Source organism: Ascidia mentula, chromosome 6, assembly GCF_947561715.1.
Source record: "Ascidia mentula chromosome 6, kaAscMent1.1, whole genome shotgun sequence".
Lineage (NCBI taxonomy): Eukaryota > Metazoa > Chordata > Ascidiacea > Phlebobranchia > Ascidiidae > Ascidia > Ascidia mentula.
Window position 1 is genome coordinate 2,215,935 of NC_138571.1, and position 21,900 is coordinate 2,237,834.

Here is a 21,900-nt window from a genome sequence, read left to right on the forward strand (position 1 = left end):
TGCAATAGTCTGCCGGCGATTGACTAATCTACGTAAGAAACAACATCGTTTGCAGTCATCAGCAGATATTCTGCGTATCGCAAACTGTGCTTCGACTTGCTGGGATAATATTGTCAAAAATTCAAAAACGTTGGCAGTTTCATAGCAATTGCGTGCGTGGCAGGAGTTTCAATGTCAATATCGCGACGATTCAGACTTGCTGCGTCAACAATTATTATTTTTCATTTCCTAATTAATTATAATTTTCGAGCCAATGTTTCTTTTCTTGTCATATCACTGATTTTTTTAATACATTCTTATGAGCAACAAACACAAACTCGGAACGCTATTATATTCTGTATTTCTATGGAAGAAAGTTTCTTGGGTAGGAAATTCCCTTTCAGAATTTGAAAATACTGAACTGCGTATGTCTTCGTGGCGTTCCATTGACACAAAACCAAGATTGCAGAGGCAAAAATGCAATAAAGGGGCTTGGCAATTATATACACATACATTATGTATATTTTGTCCTGTTAAAATATTTTCATTTTTATGTACAGAATTTTCCAATGCAGATTTTGTAAAGGTTAATCTGGCAATTGACTTGATCTTTTAGTTTCAGTTCAAAGTTGGTGACATACTTAGATAGTGAAAAGATCCAGAAAAAACTTTCTTCCATCTTGTATTGGGTCCTGTCATTAGTAACCAAAATAATCACTACGCAACTACACGATCATAAATCAAGATTCGTAGCAATGACTTTCCCATTTACCAACCTTTAAAACAGGACGAGGTAGATTGTGTTTGCCAGACTCTAACATTTCGCCTTGTTAAAGTCGTTTTGTACCAGGGCAGAGCCTCCTAGTTAACATTTTACTATTCCTAACTTGCAGGCAACTTCTTTTGAAACGCTGTATATGTTTTAGTGCATGAACAACTGGTTTGCCACAATTTAATTTGATCGATGTACAAACATTGGAGGTACAGGAAAAGGTTAGATAGAAAAAGCATAATCTGGTAAAATGATTAAAGGTGTCACAAAGACCAGTTTTAAGAATTGTCCAATAAACTGCAAAGTACACAATGAAAAGTGACGTGCGTTATTGTGCGAAGTTCGATTTAAACCATTAGAAGCGATAAACTACATTGAAAAGGGCAACGATAACTCTTCTCTTTTGTTATAATCTTCAAAGAAGATGTTGAGGTAAAACATAGTTTGTTGGATCCCACTTATTGTCCAGATGTACAAGCAATTATGGTTGTGGGTATTCGACCAAGTCACCGCTGTTACTGCATCTGATTGGTTGATTGTATGAAATAGCGTACAAGGCACGTGATTACCATTTTGTGCCGTCGTCTATGTGTCGCGCGTATGTATTTTATTTCATTTCTTCTCCGTTTACTCGCACGTGGTGACGTACGTGTGTTCAACGAGCGTTGGTACAGAGTTGAGCGATCGCAGGTCTTCAGATGTCGCCTCCAGCGATTAGCAACGTTATGATGTGCAGATAACATTGTGTTCAGTGCACCCCGGTTATGACGTAGGTGTGATCGATGTCGTTGCGTTGGTGTCTTCATTGTAGCGTGATGTCGTTACCATTGTGCGTTGGACGATGCAACGAATCGTAGAAAACGTATCTTGGCGATGACGCTCGTTGTGTGCGCGTTTCATGAATTTCCCTTTCCGCGAAAATTTCCGTGAAACCGAATGGCGAAGCTAGATTTACCGCAGCACTGAATACCACGAACTCGCCCAAAACGCTTTTGGCTAAAAGGGCTGCGCCGGCGCCGTCCATTTCACACACCGTTTTTCGTCAGTCGCGATTGGGAGGTTAGCCTAAGCGAGATAATATTTATTTAAGGATCGCGAAATAACATCGGGAATTCGAGGGCTGATTTGACATCATGCAAGGTGGCAGCACGCTGCGCTACACGCTCAATGCGGCCATTACAAAATGGGGCGAATTTTACCTCTGGCCAGCGAGTGAAACAGTCCACCACCGTTTGGAAATACATCTTGCCTTGACATTGTGTTACTGAACCTACTATGCCAATGTTGGCGTGACAAATCTGTATGAAACAAACTTGAAGGCAGTGAGCTGAACTTCCAAAGCCTCAAAATCAAGGATGGCATTTGCAAAGAACCCTTGTCTTTTACTCAATTGCATAAGCGAGATAATTGCTTTCCCGTTAATGTGCTACACATTATCGGTGAACTTCAAAATCGTCTGAACAGTATTCATGTTTTCCAGCTCTACGACAGTAGCTAATACCTGTAGCAAATCCCACTAATTCTTTCAAATTTTCTTGTTTTTTTAGTCAATAAGGGGCCATGACCTTCATTGTCATTGCGTATAGGTAAGCATGTAAACTAATGAGTTTCTTTGAATGCAATGACACATTAGATCAGTACAAAACGAAACGTGACGTGTGTTATTGCGATTTAGCAACGGTATGATGCAAAGTACAAAACGAAACGTGACGTGTGTTATTGTGCGAAATTCGGTAAAAACCATTAGAAGCAGGAAAATACATTGAAAAAAGCTATGTAATAATTCTCCTCGTTTGCAAAAGCTTTCTGCAATAATTGTTTGTAGCCGCGATTCATCCGTAGATCTTCTGTAATAATCTTGACAAAAGTTGATGAGGTACAACTTTGTCTGTTGGATTCCACTTGTAGCATGTATTCGCCATTTCTAGAGCAATCATGTATGTGTGTATAGTGTGGACGATGTATGGAATCATAGAAAACGTCTCGTGACGACGACGCTGGTTGTGTACGCGTTTCATGAATTCTTTTGCCGTGCATCGACTGAGAAACATCTTTTTGTTCGAACGTTGCGCCGAAACAAATAAATGTAGATGACATCTTGGCTTTACACGAAGTGCTTATTAACGGTTGTTTTAGACATTCGTACTTATCATGCTCTGGTGGGTTTTCCAATCAATCCAATAGTTCCTGCTTGATCTAGGGAAGAAACCACATCGTTAGCAGTCATCAGCAGATATTCTTCGTAGCGTAAACTGGGATTCGACTTGCTGAAACCATATTATAGGCTGTTGTTTCCCAAACGTTGGCAGTTTCATAGTAATTGCGTGCGTGGCAGGAGTTTCCTTGTCTAAGTCTTCAAAACGTCAAGGGTCGTCAGTGCTTGACCTACGTATTTTTATTTTTTTATTTTTATATTTTTATTGACTTTTTGTCGCTTACCGATCTCGTTACGACGAAGAAAATGGTGGTTTTCGTAGTGTAGTTTTTGAACAGTTATGTTTTTGCAAAACATTAGTTATTTTTACATTATATGTTTTGCTTCGCTGCAGTGTTTTTTTTTTAAGTGTTTTAAGTCTTGTTCGGGTATTTCAAAACTTCTCTTTGCTTTTACAAATATTTTTCAAAATTAGTATGTTAAAAAAACAGGGGAGTAAATTTAGTCGATCTGGTTATTTTTCGGAGGAGACAAGGAAAAAGGCAAGGGAAAAATAACTTTTCGATAAACTTAAGGGTGGCATCGGCCACAAGGTTTCTTGTACAAACAAAAACACATTAAAGTTGCTTATCTAGGTATGCGTTTGTCTAAATTTGAAAATAAAATTGTTTGGCGACATTTCAGACCGCAAAATGCTGCATTAAATTTTTTTTTGCATTTCCCAATTAATCACAATTGTCGAATCCATGCTTTATTCCTTGTCGTAACAATAATTCTTTAAATTACTCTTATAAACAACGAATAAAAACTCTGAAGACGCTTTCTGTGTATTTCTATGGAAGAAAGATTATTTGGTGGGAAATGCCCTTTCGAACTCCTGCGCCAGATTGGAAAAAATGTCGTGTAAAAATTGCCGATAATCCGCGCAATATTAATTAGCTGAAGTATAAACATACAAAAAAAACGTTGCGATCGTCCGCGCAATTAACGATCGTCGAAAAAAATCCTTCGCGCAAAAAACAAACTTTCCAATCTGGCTCGTGCGTAACAATATAAAATTATTTGCAACAATGCAATACACAAGGATAGAGAGCAAAATTTACAATGATTTTATCGGATGAGACGTACAAATTATTTTTTTTATTTGGGGACAAATATTGAAAACGTGAGTATTGAATTCCACGCTTTGATGGTACCGTGTTAAAAAAAATGAATTTTACAGTTTTAACTGTCTGATGTATATTAAAAGCTGTCTATTTAATACGTGTACACAAAAGGAAACAACGCAGCAATGTTTCATGCAATAACGTGATTGGCAGGATCTCCCCACCGTAGCTCAGTTGGTAGAGGGTTGTATCTGGTTATCGTCGTAAGTTCAAACCTCACCGGGAACTTCATTTTACAAATCTCGCTCCGACATGTCAGAAAAAAGTGGCTGACCGAGCTGTGCTGCAATGCCTGGGCTGTGAAGCCTGTAAACCTAACATAAGATAACAGTCAAATTAAACATCTAGTCAAACAAAATATACTCGCTCACAACACAGAGATAAATGTGTGTTAGCCCCTACCACAAGGCAGCTAAAATATTGGTCAATTACACCATGGGATATTCTGTTGATAGTCTAACTACGGTAAACTGTCTGTTAACGGCATTAACGTGCGTAACAATATATAACAAAGGGGTTTGTTGTTCAATTGTCAAACAAAAGCGAAAGCAAAGCGGGAACGGACAGAGTTCTTCCGTTATAAAGGTCAAAACTAGTTTTGAGAAAATTTGTGGGGAAATTATTCATAAATAATTATGCCAGATTTTACATGCGAAGTGTGCCAGGCAGTGGTGCACTCCAAGTCGGCTCTGTGTACTCACAGAAGACGAAAGCATCCTGAAAATTGCAGCGCAGGTTTTGCTTGTGTTTTGTGTAAAACATACAACTGTTTTTCCCAAAAACATTTAATTGATCATTTGAACGAAAAACACGAAGAGAAGATAAAAGTAGAAAATATTCAATTCTGTCTGGAGAAAGACTTCGTGGAATGGAAAGCGGAAGTGGAAAAAAACACAAATTCGGCGTTTGTGATAAACGCAACATCACACAGCGGGGAATACGACACAATTTACTACGTGTGCAATCGAACAGGTGTTTACTGCCCCAAAGGATCAGGAAAACGAGTGCTGAAGAGCCAAGGAAGCTCCAAAATCAATGCCAGGTGTAGTGCATATATGGTAAAACGCACGCATAAACGTTCGAATTTAACACATGTAGAGTATTGCACTCATCACGTTGGTCACGCACAGCAGCTATGTCACCTGCGACTGTCAGAAAACTTGCGTTCGATGATAACCTCGGATCTCGCAGCAGGGGTATCGCCAGACAAGCTGCTGGATAAAGTTAGAGAGAATGTAATGTCGATAGACAGGGATGCTTGCGTGACAAAACGCGACATATTTAATATTCGGAAGCAATATAACATACCCAATATTGAGCGACATTCCAACGACACGGATAGCGTGGACTTGTGGGTCAACGAGCTTGAAAACAAGGCCGATTTTAACCCGATCGTTGGTTACAAAAAGCAAGGCCACCACAGCGATGTTTTGGGGAGGGATGACTTTGTTCTTTGTATTCAAACCGAATTTCAGAAGGAAATGCTTCTAACACATAGTACAAAGTTTATTTGCATTGACTCCACCCATGGAACCAATTGTTACAAGTTTTTGCTTGTAACAGTTATGGTTGTTGATGATTTTCATGAAGCCATACCTGTTTTTTGGATTATAGCAAACAGGGAAGATTGTCAAATTCTGAAGTATGCCTTTTCTGCTCTTAAAGCAAAAGTTGGAGAAATAACTACAGCTATTTTTATGTCTGACATGGCCAACAACTTTTACACATCATGGTGCACAGTCTTTCCACACCCTGTTAAACGACTGTGGTGCAATTGGCATGTTGACAGAGCCTGGAGAAGGGCAATAACAAAATATATCACAGGTAAAGAAGACCAAATGCTTATATATGCATACTTAAAAATTATCCACTATGAGACAGATATTTGTAAATTCAACAAGCTATTGCAAGAGGTTATCACTTTGTTCGGAGAGGTTTCACCACCTTTTCTTCAGTATTTTGTCAACACCTTCATTTCCGGAGAAAAATTTCAGCTGTGGGCATCCAGTTGTAGAACTGGTGCTATTGCCAATACTAACATGTATGTTGAATCTTTCCATCAGGTCCTGAAATATGACTACTTTCAAAAAAAACAAAATCGAAGAATAGACAATTTGTTGGCAATCCTTTTGAAGTTGTCTAGAGACAAATGCTTTGAACAATTAATAAAAACAGAAAAGGGCAAAACAAGTTACAGAGTAACACAAATACAAAAACGGCATAAGGAGTCATTATTACTTACAACAATAGTTCAAGCAGGAGTTCAAACATGGAAAATTGCAGCAACACAACCAGAGCAGCCATGTTACCAGATTTCAAGAGAGCAGTTGGAATGTAGTTGCAAAGTCAAGTGTGGAGCATGCAAAGTATGTGTCCACTTGTACACATGTACCTGCATGGACTTTTTGACCAAAAATGTTGCATGCAAACATATTCATGCTGTCCACACGAAATCTTCAACCATATCCATAGCTCATAACCCAGAAATTGGACTGCAACCTGTTAACACTGCAATAAAAAATACCATAGTTAAAACGATACCTAAACATGCAGAGCAGTTTCAGAAAAAAATTGCCATGAAATTGCAAGAGATTCTAAATGGAGGCTTGCAATGCAATAATGAAAACAACTTGCAAGATATATATAAAAGAGTATCATCAGTTGCCACGTTTGGCAGAAGTTTAAATGTTAACAAAGCTGATGTCGCATTTGTAAAACTGGAGACAGTGGCAGCAAACCAACATGTCCAAAAACAAAGTAGATTTTTTTCAACCGCACAGAAACCTGGGCGGAAAAGAAATCAACTACAGCCACCTTCTCCACAAACTCGCAAAAAAATGATTCATCTACTCTCTGAAGTGAATCCAACAGTTTGTGCAAATTGTTTTCAATCAGAAGATGAGGCGAACACTTCCAGCATTGAATGGATTCAATGTGATCAATGCAATTTCTGGTTACACCAAACATGCTCACACCAATCCAAATGTAATGTTTGCATTGGAATGTAGTGCAACTGTTTTTTGGGTTTAGTGTTGAGAGTATCTCCACTGTTTTTACGTTTAGTGTCGAAAGTATCTCCACTGTTTTTGCGTTTAGTGTCGAGAGTATCTCCACTTTTTTTTTTCGTTTAGTGTTGAGAGTATCTCCACTGTTTTTACGTTTAGTGTCGAGAGTATCTCCACTGTTTTTTCGTTTAGTGTCGAGAGTATCTCCACTGTTTTTTTGGTTTAGTGTTGAGAGTATCTCCACTGTTTTTTGGGTTTAGTGTTGAGAGTATCTCCACTGTTTTTTTGCGTTTAGTGTTGAGAGTATCTCCACTGTTTTTACGTTTAGTGTCGAGAGTATCTCCACTGTTTTTGCGTTTAGTGTCGAGAGTATCTCCACTGTTTTTTGGGTTTAGTGTTGAGAGTATCTCCACTGTTTTTTGGGTTTAGTGTTGAGAGTATCTCCACTGTTTTTTTGCGTTTAGTGTCGAGAGTATCTCCACTGTTTTTACGTTTAGTGTCGAGAGTATCTCCACTGTTTTTGCGTTTAGTGTCGAGAGTATCTCCACTGTTTTTGCGTTTAGTGTTGAGAGTATCTCCACTGTTTTTTTGCGTTCAGAGTATCTCCGCATGTGCATGCTCACAGTCATATGTTGGAGGGAGGGTACCATACCCAAAATACAGCACAGGAAACGCATATTGTTGTTTGTCTTTTTTGCGGTAATTATTCAGTTTATGCTTACTCCATTAAATAAAGAATATAATAGCTAAGAGCTGACATACCTGTATTGATGCACACCATTCCGGAAACTTAAAAGAGAACAACAGATGATCAGCAGCCAGTGCTTGATCTGACTTGCACAGGCACAGGCTGAATTTGTGGCCATTTATGACATTTTCTCTAACTTGATGCACACCACTAAGAAAATAAAACTACTTTAAATGTACAAAAAAAGCAATAATTCTTAATAAAACCAGCATACCCAACCTGTTCAACATCCAAAAAGTTTGCGCAGACGCAGGATCGACGGACCACTCCACGTGGCCCTTCCAGCCAGCACTTGCAGTGTTACCCACACTTTTTTGCCAGTCTTACATAAAAACGGAAACTTGCGTAACATTTTTTTCATAAAACAAATAAAACACACCACAATTTGCTTTTAGCATATATTTTTAGTAAATGGCATGTTTTAAAATAATAGTAGAACACTGGTGCTTTAATTAATTTTATTTTTAAATCTGTTCCCAAACAAAATAAAAAAATAATTCATACGTCTCATCCGATAAAATCATTATAATTTTGCTCTCTATCCGTGCGTCAATGCAATGGGCTATGTATAGGGTTCCTCTATTTCCCGGATTTTTTACTTCCCGGGATTCGGGAAATGAAAAAAAAATTTCCCGGGATTCCCGGGATCCCGACAAAAAAATTGGCATTTTTTTCGTGCGTAATTGCATTATTTAAACGACTAAAATTTGTCTATTACACCCGCAAACATTTAATTTAGCAAGTTCCCGTCAAGTAATATCACATTCGCCAAGGTTAAGCTATAAACCGTAAAAAAAATAAAGAGAATTTTTGTACCGCTAGGTTGCGCCCTAAAAATTTTTTACGTTGTGCTTACAAATGCGTACCAACGTCGTTTATAGTGTAAGTTTTCGCCATAAAACTGATTGAAAAACACAAAACAGGGTCATCATTTTGATTCATAGGATCCAAAAAAGCAAAAAAAGGAAAATTTATTCACTTCTTAATCTATTTTGCTTTGTTGCCATATTCCCGGGAAGTGAAATCAAAATTCCCGGGATTCGGGAACGGAATATTGTCGAGAAATCCCGGGAATATCCCGTCGAGACATTCCCGGGAAGGAACCCTAGCTATGTATGGTTGCTGATTAGCACATTAGGTGGCACTTCTCTTTCTTCGGTGCTAATTGCCAGTCGTAAAGTATGACTTCATTCACAACAGACAGAAAGGATAACTTTTATATTTTTACATTGCATTTGACATGGAAGGCATTTTCAATGCAAGAAAATGCCAGGCATAGCACTTGCAAAGCAAAAGATAGAAAGGAAATGACATCACCGGAGCGGTTCAACAGAATTTGAAAACACTAAATTATGTATGTCGTGGCGTTAGCTGGTTAGGTAACATTATTGTTATTTAACACACATTTATAATGTGAATTACCTCGCATCAACCCCCAACTAATTATTGACGAACATTGACACAAAACGATTGTGAAGTTCAAAATGCACAAAAGGGGCTTTACCAATATATATATACACATATTTTGTCTTTCTTTTGCACTGATAAAATATTTTCATTTTAATGTATATGCAGTTTTCCAATGCAGATTTTGTAAAGGTTAATCTGGCAATTGATTTGATTTGTATATTTAAACCAACATGGATCCAAAAAAATCCAAATCTGAAAGTTCACAAATGAAATCAAAGACAGGATCTTCGACAAATGAGCAACTTCCACTAAAGCAGAAAAAACATCCTTCTCATAAAAGGTATGTAATTGCCACAACATGACTTTTGTGCCTGGAAGCTAACCAGACCAACAGTGTAATGCCATGAGACTGCAACGTATGCTGCAATAGGCAAGCTTAGTGAAACTTAATTTTGAGTATATATAATGTCTGTTTCAAGGCAACTATCCCTCAGGTCAACATACCGGTCTTCCTGTTACTTTCTTTAGTAATATAATATTCTCAGTAGTTCCTTCCAATCAAAATATGTTTATTCTTTTAGGCCATGTGAATCCAAACAGCATATGTTACAGAGTTAGCATCGAATCGCATTGAGTCTAAGTATAGAATCAGAATAGAATGACCAAACACCAGACTACAACACAGGTAGCCCAGAGCATAGAAAATAATTTACGCAATATCTTGAACTAACACTGAACAGTTCACATAGGAAACAGGATTTGCTTACACACACATGCATTGAACATATTGCTCAACTCATCGAGTTGCTGTCGTGGTGATGATGTAGAATATTTTAGCTTGGTATTTATAAGATCATTGAAAGACCAAGCAGGTGCATTACAGGCTACAGTGTAACTGAAACATGCACAGAACTTATTGTCATGTGAATATTTTAATAATGCAAAATTAGGAGAAGCTGCTCATCCAAATCTTGGTGTACCAGCTATTGTGCATTTAGATAGAGCCGATTTATTATGTCCTAATGAAAATTTAACAATCTGTGCTGGCATCAAGCAGTTGTATTTTACCCTGAAATGTTTCTTTGAAATTGTTCCAAAGATCTATTCAAAGTAGCATAAAATCCGCCAAATTTGTGTTGCTTCAAACTTTTCATGATAAGTCAGAGCAAAATACAAATGAACAAACACTCGGAGAAGTTTGGCCCATGGTCCCATACCATATCAATACTTCACTGACTGAACTGTCTTCACCTGCATTTAGTCTGTGTTGAATGACTTTTGAATAATTTGGTGAAAGTAAATATGCCTTATTGGTCACCCAAATACACTGGCTTCAATTTCATAGGTCATATTTTTTGAATATTAGCATTGGTTTGTAGTGAACATGTTATTAATTTCTTCATAAAAACCATCATGGTGACCTTGAGTTCCAAAACAAAATACACAGTTGTTCCTTGAAGCATGTTTTAAATTTCATCTGACACGTTAGGACTCACAGACAGGATCAAATACAGTAGAAGAAACTTTACCAAAACTCCTTGGAGGGAAATGTCTGGGACATAGAAATTTCATGTTCTCTATAAAAGATTTTTATTGATTTCTACTGTAAACTAACTTTGGTTTCATTGAATAGATGAGAGATATGCCTTGCATAAAACCACAGTAGCTAGAATACTTTTGACCACTCATTTTTCTACAAATTCCAATTGCATTTTTTACCTAATTTGTATAAATTTTCAGGTATATACAAAAAACTCATCATATTTATCAAATAATTTTCACTTATTCACAACCACTTCTGTGATATTCCTAAATTTTCTGTGTGAAAATAATTTTTTTTCTTTTAATACCATATATAGATAGTTTAATATATAAAAATTACCAACTAAAAAGGTTTGATGAAGGTATATGTGGTGATGAGCAGATGGAATCACAGACAGAAATGGAGACAAAGGCAACTTTTCAAGCCAGTTGTGTATGGTGGGCAGTGTACAGAATAGAATGCCAAGCACAGCACTTACCAATGCAGGCCATGGTCAGATAGGGAATATCAGGTGTGCATAACAAATTTACATTGGAGGCTAAGACAAGCTTGTGTTTGTATGTTCATAGTTGAGCCAGCGTCATCAGAAAGTAGTATTGGAAATTTACACAACACCACAGTCTGTGCTTGCAGAACTTATTTTTTAGTACTGATAACATTTTAAAGGTTATCTAAGGTGTAAAAGTTAATTCTAGTGGTTTAACATCACAAACTTTTACACTAAATCTGACAACTATTATTGCATAAATATGCAGTAGCCTGTATGTAGGTTTCTCCTTGGTAAGAGATAGTGTAGTAGCTAAGTCATGTTCAACAAAAAAGGTGTAATTAAATCTTTATATTAAACAATATCACCAAAAAGGACACAAGACTCTGGATATTCCTCTGGACATTCCTCTGGACTTTCCTCTGGATATTCATCGATATCAGGAGGTGATGACCATAGGCGTTGATTTAGGGGTGACTGGGGTGACATGGCACCCCTCACAAATAAACAGGGGTGACAACGTATGTATTGTCACCCCTGGATTTCGTTTAAATTAAAAATTATTCTCAGAAGAACCACATACATTATACTATGCATAAAGCTAGTTTCAAACGACTTGTATTATCACCGTCACAATCATGACAAACACAAGTGTCTCGTGGATTATTACGCAGCGCAGCAGTTGTTGTAGCACAATGGTAAAAATCAGCATTGTTGCGTAATAGATTTGTTTGTTACCTCATAATTACTAAATCTGCAATAGGCCGAGTAAAATAAAAATGTGCTGCTTTCAGTAAGGGGGTCAATAATTAAAGTGATTAAAATTTAGTGCTACAACAACATGATTCCGTGTTAAAACAAAGTGACACGAAAGGGAATTTGCGTCGTTTACATATGTTCAGGGCGACATAGGCGCCTAGTTTTTATTTTTCCAGGGGGGGCGGCTATATTATGACGTCATAATTTGTTACCATGACGTCATCAAGTATCGAAAACCTGTGTTTGAATTTCAATGCATGAGGCGTATTAACCAAAAGGATGACGTTAACGATGAACGCACGAGATCGGTCTACGACACGACTAATAAGTACCAGTTGGCATATCATACTGCGAGACTGACGTTGCAACAACCGATGTCAGTTACGCAAGCGAAACTAGGTCAACATATTTTCTGTACGTCGTGTAAGAAACACATTTTTTAGGTCTTTTTTTTCTTAGAACCTTACGAATGCGACGAGTTACATGGTGCGGACAGACGCGCGTAAAGGCCACTCGTTTTTTTTTGAAAAACCAGGGGGGGCGTCCCCTGCCCCCCCGGACTAGGCGCCTATGCAGGGCGATACGATTGATGAATGTTTTTTGCGTGTTTCTATAATTTGGAAAGTCACCCTTAATATTTTAAAAAACATTACAAAATCGACGCCTATGGTGATGACATAAACACTCGCAAAGGTCAACAGTTTTCTGTTTTAAGTGAAATTAAATACAACATATATTTTATCCCACCATTCGATAAAACACGATAAATAATTTTTAATAACAAACTTATAGTAGTGTTTTACGATAATGTTATGTCATTGGTTGATATTATGTATCAAAATGAATTATATCAGTGTAAATTTGCAGTTTCAACAAAAAGATTAAATCCAATGATCTCTGCCTCCTATCGGAGGAGACCTGACCAAAGGGCAATACTCCAACGTTGCATGACCGCCTACAAAACAAATGATGAGAAGATAATTTCTTTAGTAGCTTCCTCACTACCTAAAGGCCTGGATCTAAGTTTGTGTGAAGTTACTCAGGAAGAGACTGAAGCCCTCTCCTTTGTTATTGAAAGAAGAAGCAAATCGGTATTATTTTATAGTTTATGAAACTTCTTAACAACATGATAAGCAAATATATACATAATGTTTCAACTTTTTGTAAAGCGCTCACAGTTTAGTGCCAAGGATGTGCTGTCATTATATTTAATTTTTTGAAAACCATGTACTCCTTCCGTGTTTGTATTCTCACAAATATCCTATTTCAAGTTGATTGTTAAAATAAGTGAAAAAAAATTAAAAAAATTGAGTTTACTTTATTACTCAGTATGTGTGGTCATTACACTTTCTTGCTTGACATGCATGTTCGTTGAAAACTATGAACCCCTTCCTTGTTTGTATTTTTACTAATATTCTAATTTGAAGTTCATTGTTTCATTCAGATGAGGAAACTCAATCTCTCCATGAACAAGATTGGAGATAGTGGAGCAGCTGCATTGGCTCGTTGCATTCACAACATTGAAGAACTTGTTCTGAGTAGTTGTAACATAAGAGACCAGGGTGTGGAAATTCTCTCAGAGAAGATCAAAGATTTGCAAAAACCTGTAAGATACAAATCAGAATTCAAGTAAAGCTTGACAATTGGTTGTTGTGTAATTTCATATCACCGCAAAATGAAACAATAAGTAAATATATTTGAAAAAAAAGAGTTTATTTCTGTACTCAGGTTGTCTTACCATTATACTTTCTTGTTTGACATGCATGTTCGTTGAAACCATGAACCCCTTCCTTGTTTGTATTCTTACTAATAATCTAATTTCAAGTTCCTTGTTTCATTCAGATGGGGAAACTCGATCTCACCTACTACAAGATAGGAGTTAGTGGAGCAGCTGCATTGGCTCGTTGCATTCACAACATTGAAGAACTTGATCTGCATAGTTGTGACATAGGAGATCATGGTGTGAAAATACTCTCAGAGAAGATTAAAGATCGGGAAAAACCTGTAAGATATAAATCAGATGCCAAGTGAAACATGACTATCAGTTGTTGAGAAATTTTATATCATCACAATAAAAAAATGTGAAGATTAGTTGTTAAATTTTGTGAAATTGGATATATTTCTTTACTCAGGATGTGTGGTCATTATACTTGACATGCGTGTTCGTTGAAAACCATGAACCCCTTCCTTGTTTGTATTCTTACTAATAATCTAATTTCAAGTTCCTTGTTTCATTCAGATGAGGAAACTCGATCTCTCCAAGAACAAGATAGGAGTTAGTGGAGCAGCTACATTGGCTCGTTGCATTCACAACATTGAAGAACTTGCTCTGTGTTATTGTGACATTGGAGATGAGGGTGTGGAAATTCTCTCAGAGAAGATTAAAGATTTGCAAAAACCTGTAAGATACACATTAGAAGCCAAGTGAAACATGACTATCGGTTGTTGAGAAATTTTATATAAACACAATAAAAAAATGTGGAAATTAGTATTTGAATTTTGTTAAATTGGGTTTATTTTGCTACTCAGGATGTGTGGTCATTATGCTTTCTTTCTTGACATGCGTGTTCGTTAAAAACCATGCATCCCTTCCTTGTTTGTATTTCTACTAATATTCTAATTGGATGTTTATTGTTTCATTTAGATGAGGATGCTCGATCTGTCCTCAAACAAGATAGGAGATAGTGGAGCAGCTGCATTGGCTCGTTGCATTCACAACACTGAAGAACTTGTTCTGTGGGATTGTGGCATAGGATATGAGGGTGTGGAAATTCTTTCGGAGAAGATTAAAGATTTACAAAAACCTGTAAGATACAAATCGGAAGCCAAGTGAAACATGACTATTGGTTGTTGAGAAATTTTATATAAACACAATAAAAAAAATGTGAAAATTAGTTGTTAAATTTTGTAAAATTGGGTCTATTTTGGTACTCGGGATGTGTGGTCATTATACTTTTTTGCTTGACTGCATGTTATTCAAACTTGTAGGACACAGTTAGTCCTTCACTTGTGCTTCGTTTGGTCTTTTTTCCATTGTTCATATTCTGTTTTGTGACATGAAATTCTCTTTACAGAATAAAAAATATTAGAAACACCTGTAAAATTAACTTTTCACTATTACAGATTGTTTTATCACTTACATTAAAAAAAACAGTGGCTTTTTACTACAGGATCTGCCTTACTTTTTATCTGGAAGGTTGTGTGCCTTGACACCGTAGCATTGAAAGAGGTCTAAGTTTTTTTTTATGAATAGTCCATTCTTTGCTGTTGTTGTTTTTCAGCATTTTTAATATCATTTTATTGTGTTTACTATATGGAACTTTTTGATAAAAAGCCAAGTTTATCCTGTAGTAAAAAGCTACTGCTTTTTTTAGGGTGATTATGAAAGTATACAGTGATTGCTTGGCCTGCATCTCCAGTTTTGGTTGGAACCCAATTTTTCATTTTTAAATTCAGTTTTATCACTTATGTTTGTTTGTAGTAATTTGTTTACATTAACCACTGTAACTATGCAACTATCTGATATTGTCCATTTTCTGTTGTTCACATTGTGAATAACAAAAAGATATGGTCAACAACTAAAATTAGTTGTTTATCATGAAATAGTTGTAATTTTGTTCAACATTCTCTAAAATTCTTTGGCAATATTTGTTATGTAATATCTGTTGTTTAGATGAAATATGTGAATCTGCAAGTCAACAGTTTGACGGATGAAAGTGCTGAGACATTGGCTGGATGTATGCACAATATTGAGATGTTGTTTGTCATAACATGTAACAACTTTACACAGGCAGGGAAGGATCTCATCAATTCTAAAGTGATTGAAATAAAAAGCATGTTTTTGTTGAAAACAAAATACTAAATTTTTCATTACAATTAACATTTCTTTTCATCCTAAAATTGCTTTGGTCTGTTACAAGGTTTTATATGATGTTTAATTTACAACTATAAAGAAACTTATTATATATACTACTAATAACATTGTAATGACTGATGCATGACTAATAATTATATTTTCTATATTTACAGAAGCATAAAGAGTATGAAGTAATCCAGTCAACATCATCAGTTGTTGGTGTGGAAGGTGGCAAACTTGAAGTGATGGGTTGTGTTGTTGATATTCCTCCTAATGCACTGGATACAAATGCAAAAATTTGGTTGAGAAGTTACTATGGAAATACTAAGTCAAATGTAAGTGGCTTAGCCATTGCACTTAGACTTAGCTGACCCCTGCGATTAACTTATCAATTTCTAAAAAAAGTATATGTTCTGGTCCAAACACTTAATCTGTTTAAACAAATGACAAAAAATATTGATGCATCAACAATACACAATTTTTACAACCATGTACATACATTGGCAAAATTTTATGTTTGTTGTCTTTACAAATGCAAGATGTAATTTCTTGGCTGTTAGGAAGTAAAATGTTTCATTATTCAACAATTATATTTAAATTTTTATTATTGGGTTTTCATTCCACAGAAGGAAATTACTCCATTGTTGTATTGTGGACCAAGCGGGTTAAAGTTCACCAAAGATGTCACCATCACTTTACCAACATGTTTTGTGTGTGAAGATCTTCATCAACTTGTTGTGGTAAGTTTAAACATTCATCTTGTTGCCGTTACATGTTTCATATTTTAAAATAAAAAAATAAATCATCTTGAATTAATTCAGTCAACATAGAAGTACAAGTTTTAAAATGTATCATGGAGTAATGAAGGTAATTTATAATTCTTATGTAGAAACACTAGATACACTTTTATTTTAAATGATGTTGTAATGAAACTGTTTAATAAAATGTTAAGGTTGAGACAAGTCAAGATGGTAAAACATGGGAATATTATCAAACTTTATCCTACAATGGAGAGGGAAAGATTACATTTAAAGTAACTCATTTTACCTGGTAAGTGTATTTTTTTAAAGAAATGTAAAAAAAATTGCCTGAGTCTTGTTTTTGTACTTGAAGGTTTCGCGTTATTCGGAAGAAACTCTTTGGTTGGTCAAAGGAGAAAATGGTCCTGGGTGGATTTCCATCAAAGGAAAGCTCTGACTCTGCTGAAAGACTTTGGAGACTTGTTATTTGTGACAACTTGCAGTTCAACTTAAAGACTGATGATAACCTCAATAAGTTGCTTGGTTTCACTTTAGGGTAATGAATCACATCGCAATTGTGATAAACAATTGCTTAAAATAATGTTTGGTAGAGATGTTATAGGTTTTCAGTTAGTCTATCGGTAGTCAAATCCCTACCATCAAAGATCACAACAATACAAAAAAATCTCTTTTTTGATCACTCGACCAACATTAAAAGCAAACTTTTGAATTTTTGAAAATATGTACATAAATCTTTACAAAAAAAAACAATTTGACCATACAACGGCAAGCTAATCAATGCGAAAATATCAGTAACATTCTAAAACAATGATATTTTGTCGTGAGATTCTTGATAATGCTAAAATAAATTTTAAAAAATATTTTCCCATTCACAAGCATTAAACTTCATAGTTTGGTTATTATTAATCAAATCCAAGGTGTATCAAAATAAATTTTCAATAGGGTAAACAGTGAAATGCCATCCATGATGTAACACTCTAACAAGTCACTTAATAACAATACTAATTGTGCCTAATCCGTTTCAATAAATTCCTTTGCCAATACATTTTTTTTGTATGTCTAAACAAAGTACATAATATTCTTCATTACTTGTTTACCAGATCAGATCAAAATGAATCTACACTCGCACTCAAAAGTGAATCTGGTAGAGTAACATTCAATAAAAATCCAATCAAATTGAAGAATACATTTTCAAACAATTGGACACAACATGAGGTTTTGTTTAAGTTTTCTCCATACAGAGGTTATGAAATGGTTAATGTTGAATTGGACTTTCATGGCAAGCCATTCACAACAGATTTTGGTATAAAAGTTGAAACAGAAGACACACAAGAAAAACAAGTAAGTTAAAACATAGCCCCTTGCACCCATAAATTTAAGTTTTATATGACTTTGTGCATTTCGCTTTTTAGATTAAATATGTATATGTTGGTTTACAGGAGACAAGACAACAATCTGATTTGAAGTTTGCTGAGTCACAAGATCCATTGCAACAAGCAAGTATGACTAAGCACTTATTAGTTTTGAAGTTGTAAACCTCTTATATTTACCTGTAATTTCCAGGTGCTGCATTTTCAGGCTGTACATTAAATGAACCACACATCAACATAGCAGGAGGGTCAGTAAACAAAACAAACACTCAACAATCTATGTCAACTTCATCACAAGGTTGTAATGTGTTTGCTGATTGCACACAGGTATAAACTGAAGAAAATGCTAAAATTTGAATATATTTTTAGATGCTGGTCCTTCATGCAGCAAAGATTATTAGTTTCACATCCAATCCTTGCTGAAAATTTTACAATTTAAGATTTAAATCGTCTTTATGCAATGTGACATCATCTATGCAGGAATGCGGCCAAAATATTAAGCACTTTTTCCTGCGATAGTCAGACAATTTTTCTTTACGAGTCTTAAGCAACAAATGCACTTTAATTGTTTTCTTGGTTTATTATATTTGCACTTGTTATTTTCTGATGCAGTTTTGTGTGTCCCAAAATTTACTGAACACTTTCCAAACTTGGATTTTTTTGATTTGCACTTCCGTAAATTTTGATTTGCACTTCCGTAAATACTTCTCTTTACCGGGCCTCATTTTCTGCTACTCGCCTATGCAATGTAGACGAGTATTTCGGTGAATGATTTTTTTATTTATTTATGGAACATTTTCATCGCTTCAGTACAAAGAATTGATTGAATGATTTGAGGAATGTGTGAATTTTGTATTATTAGTACCTATGGGTAATTGTTAACGCGAAATGTCAGCAAAACTTCGAAAAATCGTCTCTAGCCTTCCCATAAGATTCAAGGTCTCATAAGAATTGTTACTGTGGACTTTTTTCATGAACTTTTTTCATCCAAGAATAAATCCTACTCCCGCATAATATTGCTGACTTACAATGTGTTTACCCGAGGCTGACACATCTTCCGGATCATAGTAAATCAGACTGAACACTTAACTCAAAATTTAACTTTTGTGCATCAAAAACATGGTCACAAAGCACACAAAAAGCATTAAATTTGAATCCTAAGGGCGAAACGTGTTTGATGAAGTGACTTTGATAAAAGTGCTGAGTCACTGACTGCCTGTGTGGACAATAAAGTATGCAGCAAAACTTTTGTTATTCTTTGTGTATTTACGTCGCGTACATATGTTATTTTGGGTTAATCGCTTCGCTTCTCCCTGACATATGGGTAAATCTCTGACATATGAAAAATCGGCTTTGGGCTTAATAATCACATCGACGTTTTTAATAATCCTGTCCATATTAATATTTTTTCTCATTTCGACTACGTTATAAATATCGTCACGGCCATAAGCAAAGGGGGGCGAAAAGAGGAATAAGCTAAGCGCGGGGGAGAAGCAAAAGTTATGCAATTGAAGCAAGCATAGTTGCTGCATTTAACGTTATATGTTGTGAACCAAGGTATGTTTCGTTATCGTTTTATTTTGATTAAAAGGTCGCAAAGGTAGTCCTTGGCAAATGTTTTTGATAGTCATAGGAGTCAGATATACGGTGTGTTTTCTTTTTGCAAACGTGAGTCCCTGCAAGTAAATTGCAAACTTTAGTTTGAGTCAGATTGTTGCATGAAACAATAGAAATGTCTTTCTCAACTTGCATTCATTTCGAAAATTGTAAAGTATAAAAAACGAACCTTCAGTTATCGGTTGTCGCTGTGAATTCTATAAAGTCGCACGATCAGAAAAATTTTTCAATTCCCGAACGGACAATTCAGTAGGAAAAACTTGATGTGCTGGTGGCAGTTAAAAAAATTCCATGTCATTTAGGCAATCAAGTCGTATGGGTAACCTAGGCAAACAAACTGACGACATAAATAAAGTTAAAAGAAACCTGGGTATTTAATTGTCAACAAATAAATATGGTAAAGGTAAACATAACTACTTCCAGTTAATCAGAAAGCATAAACAACTCATTTAGACCATTTAGGTAGTTAAGCTATATAATTAAATGACGTAATCGACCTAACAGGTAAGCAAATCCAAGTTGCGTAAACAATTCCAAAAAGAAAAAAAAGGGACCAACAATCGAGGGGGGCTAACCGCAGGCTAACAAGCAGCAACACTAGTGCCTGAAGAAGCATTGTTTTTTGACTGTTGCTATGTTAGGGTCTAGGCTGTTGCTTCTGCTTTAGTTCTGCTTTAAGTCCTGACGTAACTGCTTCGCTGTGTGCTATATTTCTTCACTTGATTATCGACAATGAACGCATTTATGACCAAGTTAATACTGGTTTAAAGCTTGGTGAATGTGTGTATTTAGCCTGGAGTTAAACTACTTGAAAGACACACCGACTTGTGTAAAGGAGTCCTTTTTCTCCAGCAGTAACCTTAAGATAAAGAAGGCAAGTTGCCTACGAGGCCGAGTTGCCATAGAGACGCAGTGGGGCCACTTCGAGTGCGTAGCCCGAGGTCCAGTCGCACATCTCGTACCATTGGCGGAGGCTTTGTAGGGTAGGAACTCCTCAGGTTTCAAGCGTTGCAGACGCGGTTAAAAGAGCATCGCCGCGACGTTGCAACGAAGAATAGCCAGAGGACAGCACTGGCGAAACACGATGCCACACTCAGCCACCGAGTTAACTTTGACGAGGTCCGAGTCCTAGAGGTGGAGGAGGACCACTCGAAACGTCTATTCCTGACATAACCCTGAGTAAGTCTCGCCGGATGGCAGACGAAACGTCGGTTTTGAATAAATAACTTCAGAAACTTAAGTGCCAGAAGAACGATTTTGATTAATTTGGTGTCAAAGTTGAAACAATCGAAAAACAATAAACACGAGTAAGGTTGGAAATGTCCTCTGTTATCTTTAACTGAGGCATTAGACTGTGTAACATACGTCACAAAAACCAGTGCTTGTATTGCGTAATGTTTTGTGTGCAGCATTGCACTGTGGCGACACAATATGTTGTAAAGATGTACCGTCGCGGGTTGTGTAAGTTTTAGTGCGTGTTGCCTTTTTCTTGCGATTCTCTCACGTGTCATGTGTCACGCCATGTTCGCATCATTCGATTTACTACGAATAAAGAGCAAGCACGCCACATTTTGGTGACCCCGACCGCCAAGAAAAGATATTTCCTGGACAATGCAGGATCGAGAAGAAATACTACAAACTTCTGTTTCTTTGAAACTACCGACGTTCTGGACTAAACAACCCCGAGTGTGGTTTCAACAAACCGAAGCACAATTTACGCTGCGCAAAATATCTTGCGATAGAACGCAGTATTATTATGTGGTGTCAGCATTGGACCAGCTAACGGCAAGCCGCCTTTTGGATCTACTTGAAAGTCCGCCTGAGCAGAACAAATACGCAGCAATTAAGGAACGCTTGCTTAGAACATTTGGACTTACGGAGTATGAAAGATCTGCACGCTTGCTTAACATTACAGAGCTTGGAGACCGATCACCATCGTAGCTCATGGATAAAATGTTGTCCCTGATGGCCGGTCATAAGCCATGTTTTTGTTTCACTACATTTTTCTTCGAACCTTGCCACAAGAAATTCGGCTCGTGTTGACAAAAGAGACGTTGGTCGAACCAAGGCGCCGACGTACTTTGGAAGGCAAGAAACAGCGAGCCATTTTTCGTTTCAAAAGTCCGCAAGCGTGAAATGCCTTCAGCAAGACCTGCGCAGCAATCAAGTAAGAACGGTTTCTGCTTTTGTCACCAACGCTTTGGCGCCCGTGCCCTTAAATGCCAGCAACCCTGTGCTTATCAGGAAAACTTAAAGGCCGGCCGTTGTTAAC

General features: G+C 36.6%; 4 protein-coding genes and 1 long non-coding RNA gene across 8 annotated transcripts in view; 3 read left to right on the forward strand and 2 right to left on the reverse strand.

Moving 5' to 3' along the window:
- Positions 1 to 3,263, reverse strand: part of LOC145906441 (uncharacterized) — a 61,996-nt gene extending 58,733 nt beyond the window's left edge. The window contains exons 1-2 of the mRNA XM_082993853.1: positions 3,191 to 3,263; positions 3,016 to 3,104 (exon numbers count right to left, since the gene is read on the reverse strand). Of these exons, the coding sequence (XP_082849979.1) occupies positions 3,016 to 3,104; positions 3,191 to 3,263 (162 nt within the window). The remainder of the gene's footprint in view (positions 1 to 3,015; positions 3,105 to 3,190) is intronic.
- Positions 3,264 to 4,707: 1,444 nt separating this feature from the next.
- On the forward strand, positions 4,708 to 5,755 carry LOC145906442 (uncharacterized). Its single transcript, XM_082993855.1, has 2 exons — positions 4,708 to 5,670; positions 5,738 to 5,755. Exons 1-2 carry the CDS (start codon positions 4,708 to 4,710, stop codon positions 5,753 to 5,755), a joined length of 981 nt encoding a protein of 326 aa, XP_082849981.1.
- LOC145906621 (uncharacterized) lies at positions 5,148 to 8,352 on the reverse strand. Of its 4 annotated transcripts, none has more exons than XR_014402836.1 (7): positions 8,045 to 8,352; positions 7,840 to 7,975; positions 6,315 to 6,580; positions 6,017 to 6,211; positions 5,669 to 5,864; positions 5,381 to 5,556; positions 5,148 to 5,286 (listed from the first exon to the last, which is right to left on the reverse strand). It is a non-coding gene; the product is annotated as an uncharacterized LOC145906621 (long non-coding RNA). The 4 variants fall into 4 exon arrangements; XR_014402834.1 differs by having other exon boundaries at positions 5,381 to 5,559; XR_014402835.1 differs by having other exon boundaries at positions 5,381 to 5,559; positions 7,840 to 7,989.
- A 1,053-nt stretch (positions 8,353 to 9,405) lies between these two features.
- LOC145906590 (uncharacterized) lies at positions 9,406 to 19,126 on the forward strand. Its single transcript, XM_082994034.1, has 16 exons — positions 9,406 to 9,575; positions 11,641 to 11,711; positions 12,892 to 13,115; positions 13,469 to 13,630; positions 13,867 to 14,028; positions 14,264 to 14,425; positions 14,669 to 14,830; positions 15,698 to 15,841; positions 16,054 to 16,215; positions 16,507 to 16,620; positions 16,833 to 16,930; positions 16,994 to 17,176; positions 17,742 to 17,982; positions 18,081 to 18,141; positions 18,205 to 18,309; positions 18,381 to 19,126. Exons 1-16 carry the CDS (start codon positions 9,466 to 9,468, stop codon positions 18,410 to 18,412), a joined length of 2,193 nt encoding a protein of 730 aa, XP_082850160.1. The 5' UTR covers positions 9,406 to 9,465; the 3' UTR covers positions 18,413 to 19,126.
- A 2,113-nt stretch (positions 19,127 to 21,239) lies between these two features.
- LOC145906444 (uncharacterized) lies at positions 21,240 to 21,569 on the forward strand. The gene has a single exon (XM_082993857.1). It carries the CDS (start codon positions 21,240 to 21,242, stop codon positions 21,567 to 21,569), a length of 330 nt encoding a protein of 109 aa, XP_082849983.1.
- The last annotated feature ends 331 nt before the right edge of the window (positions 21,570 to 21,900 follow it).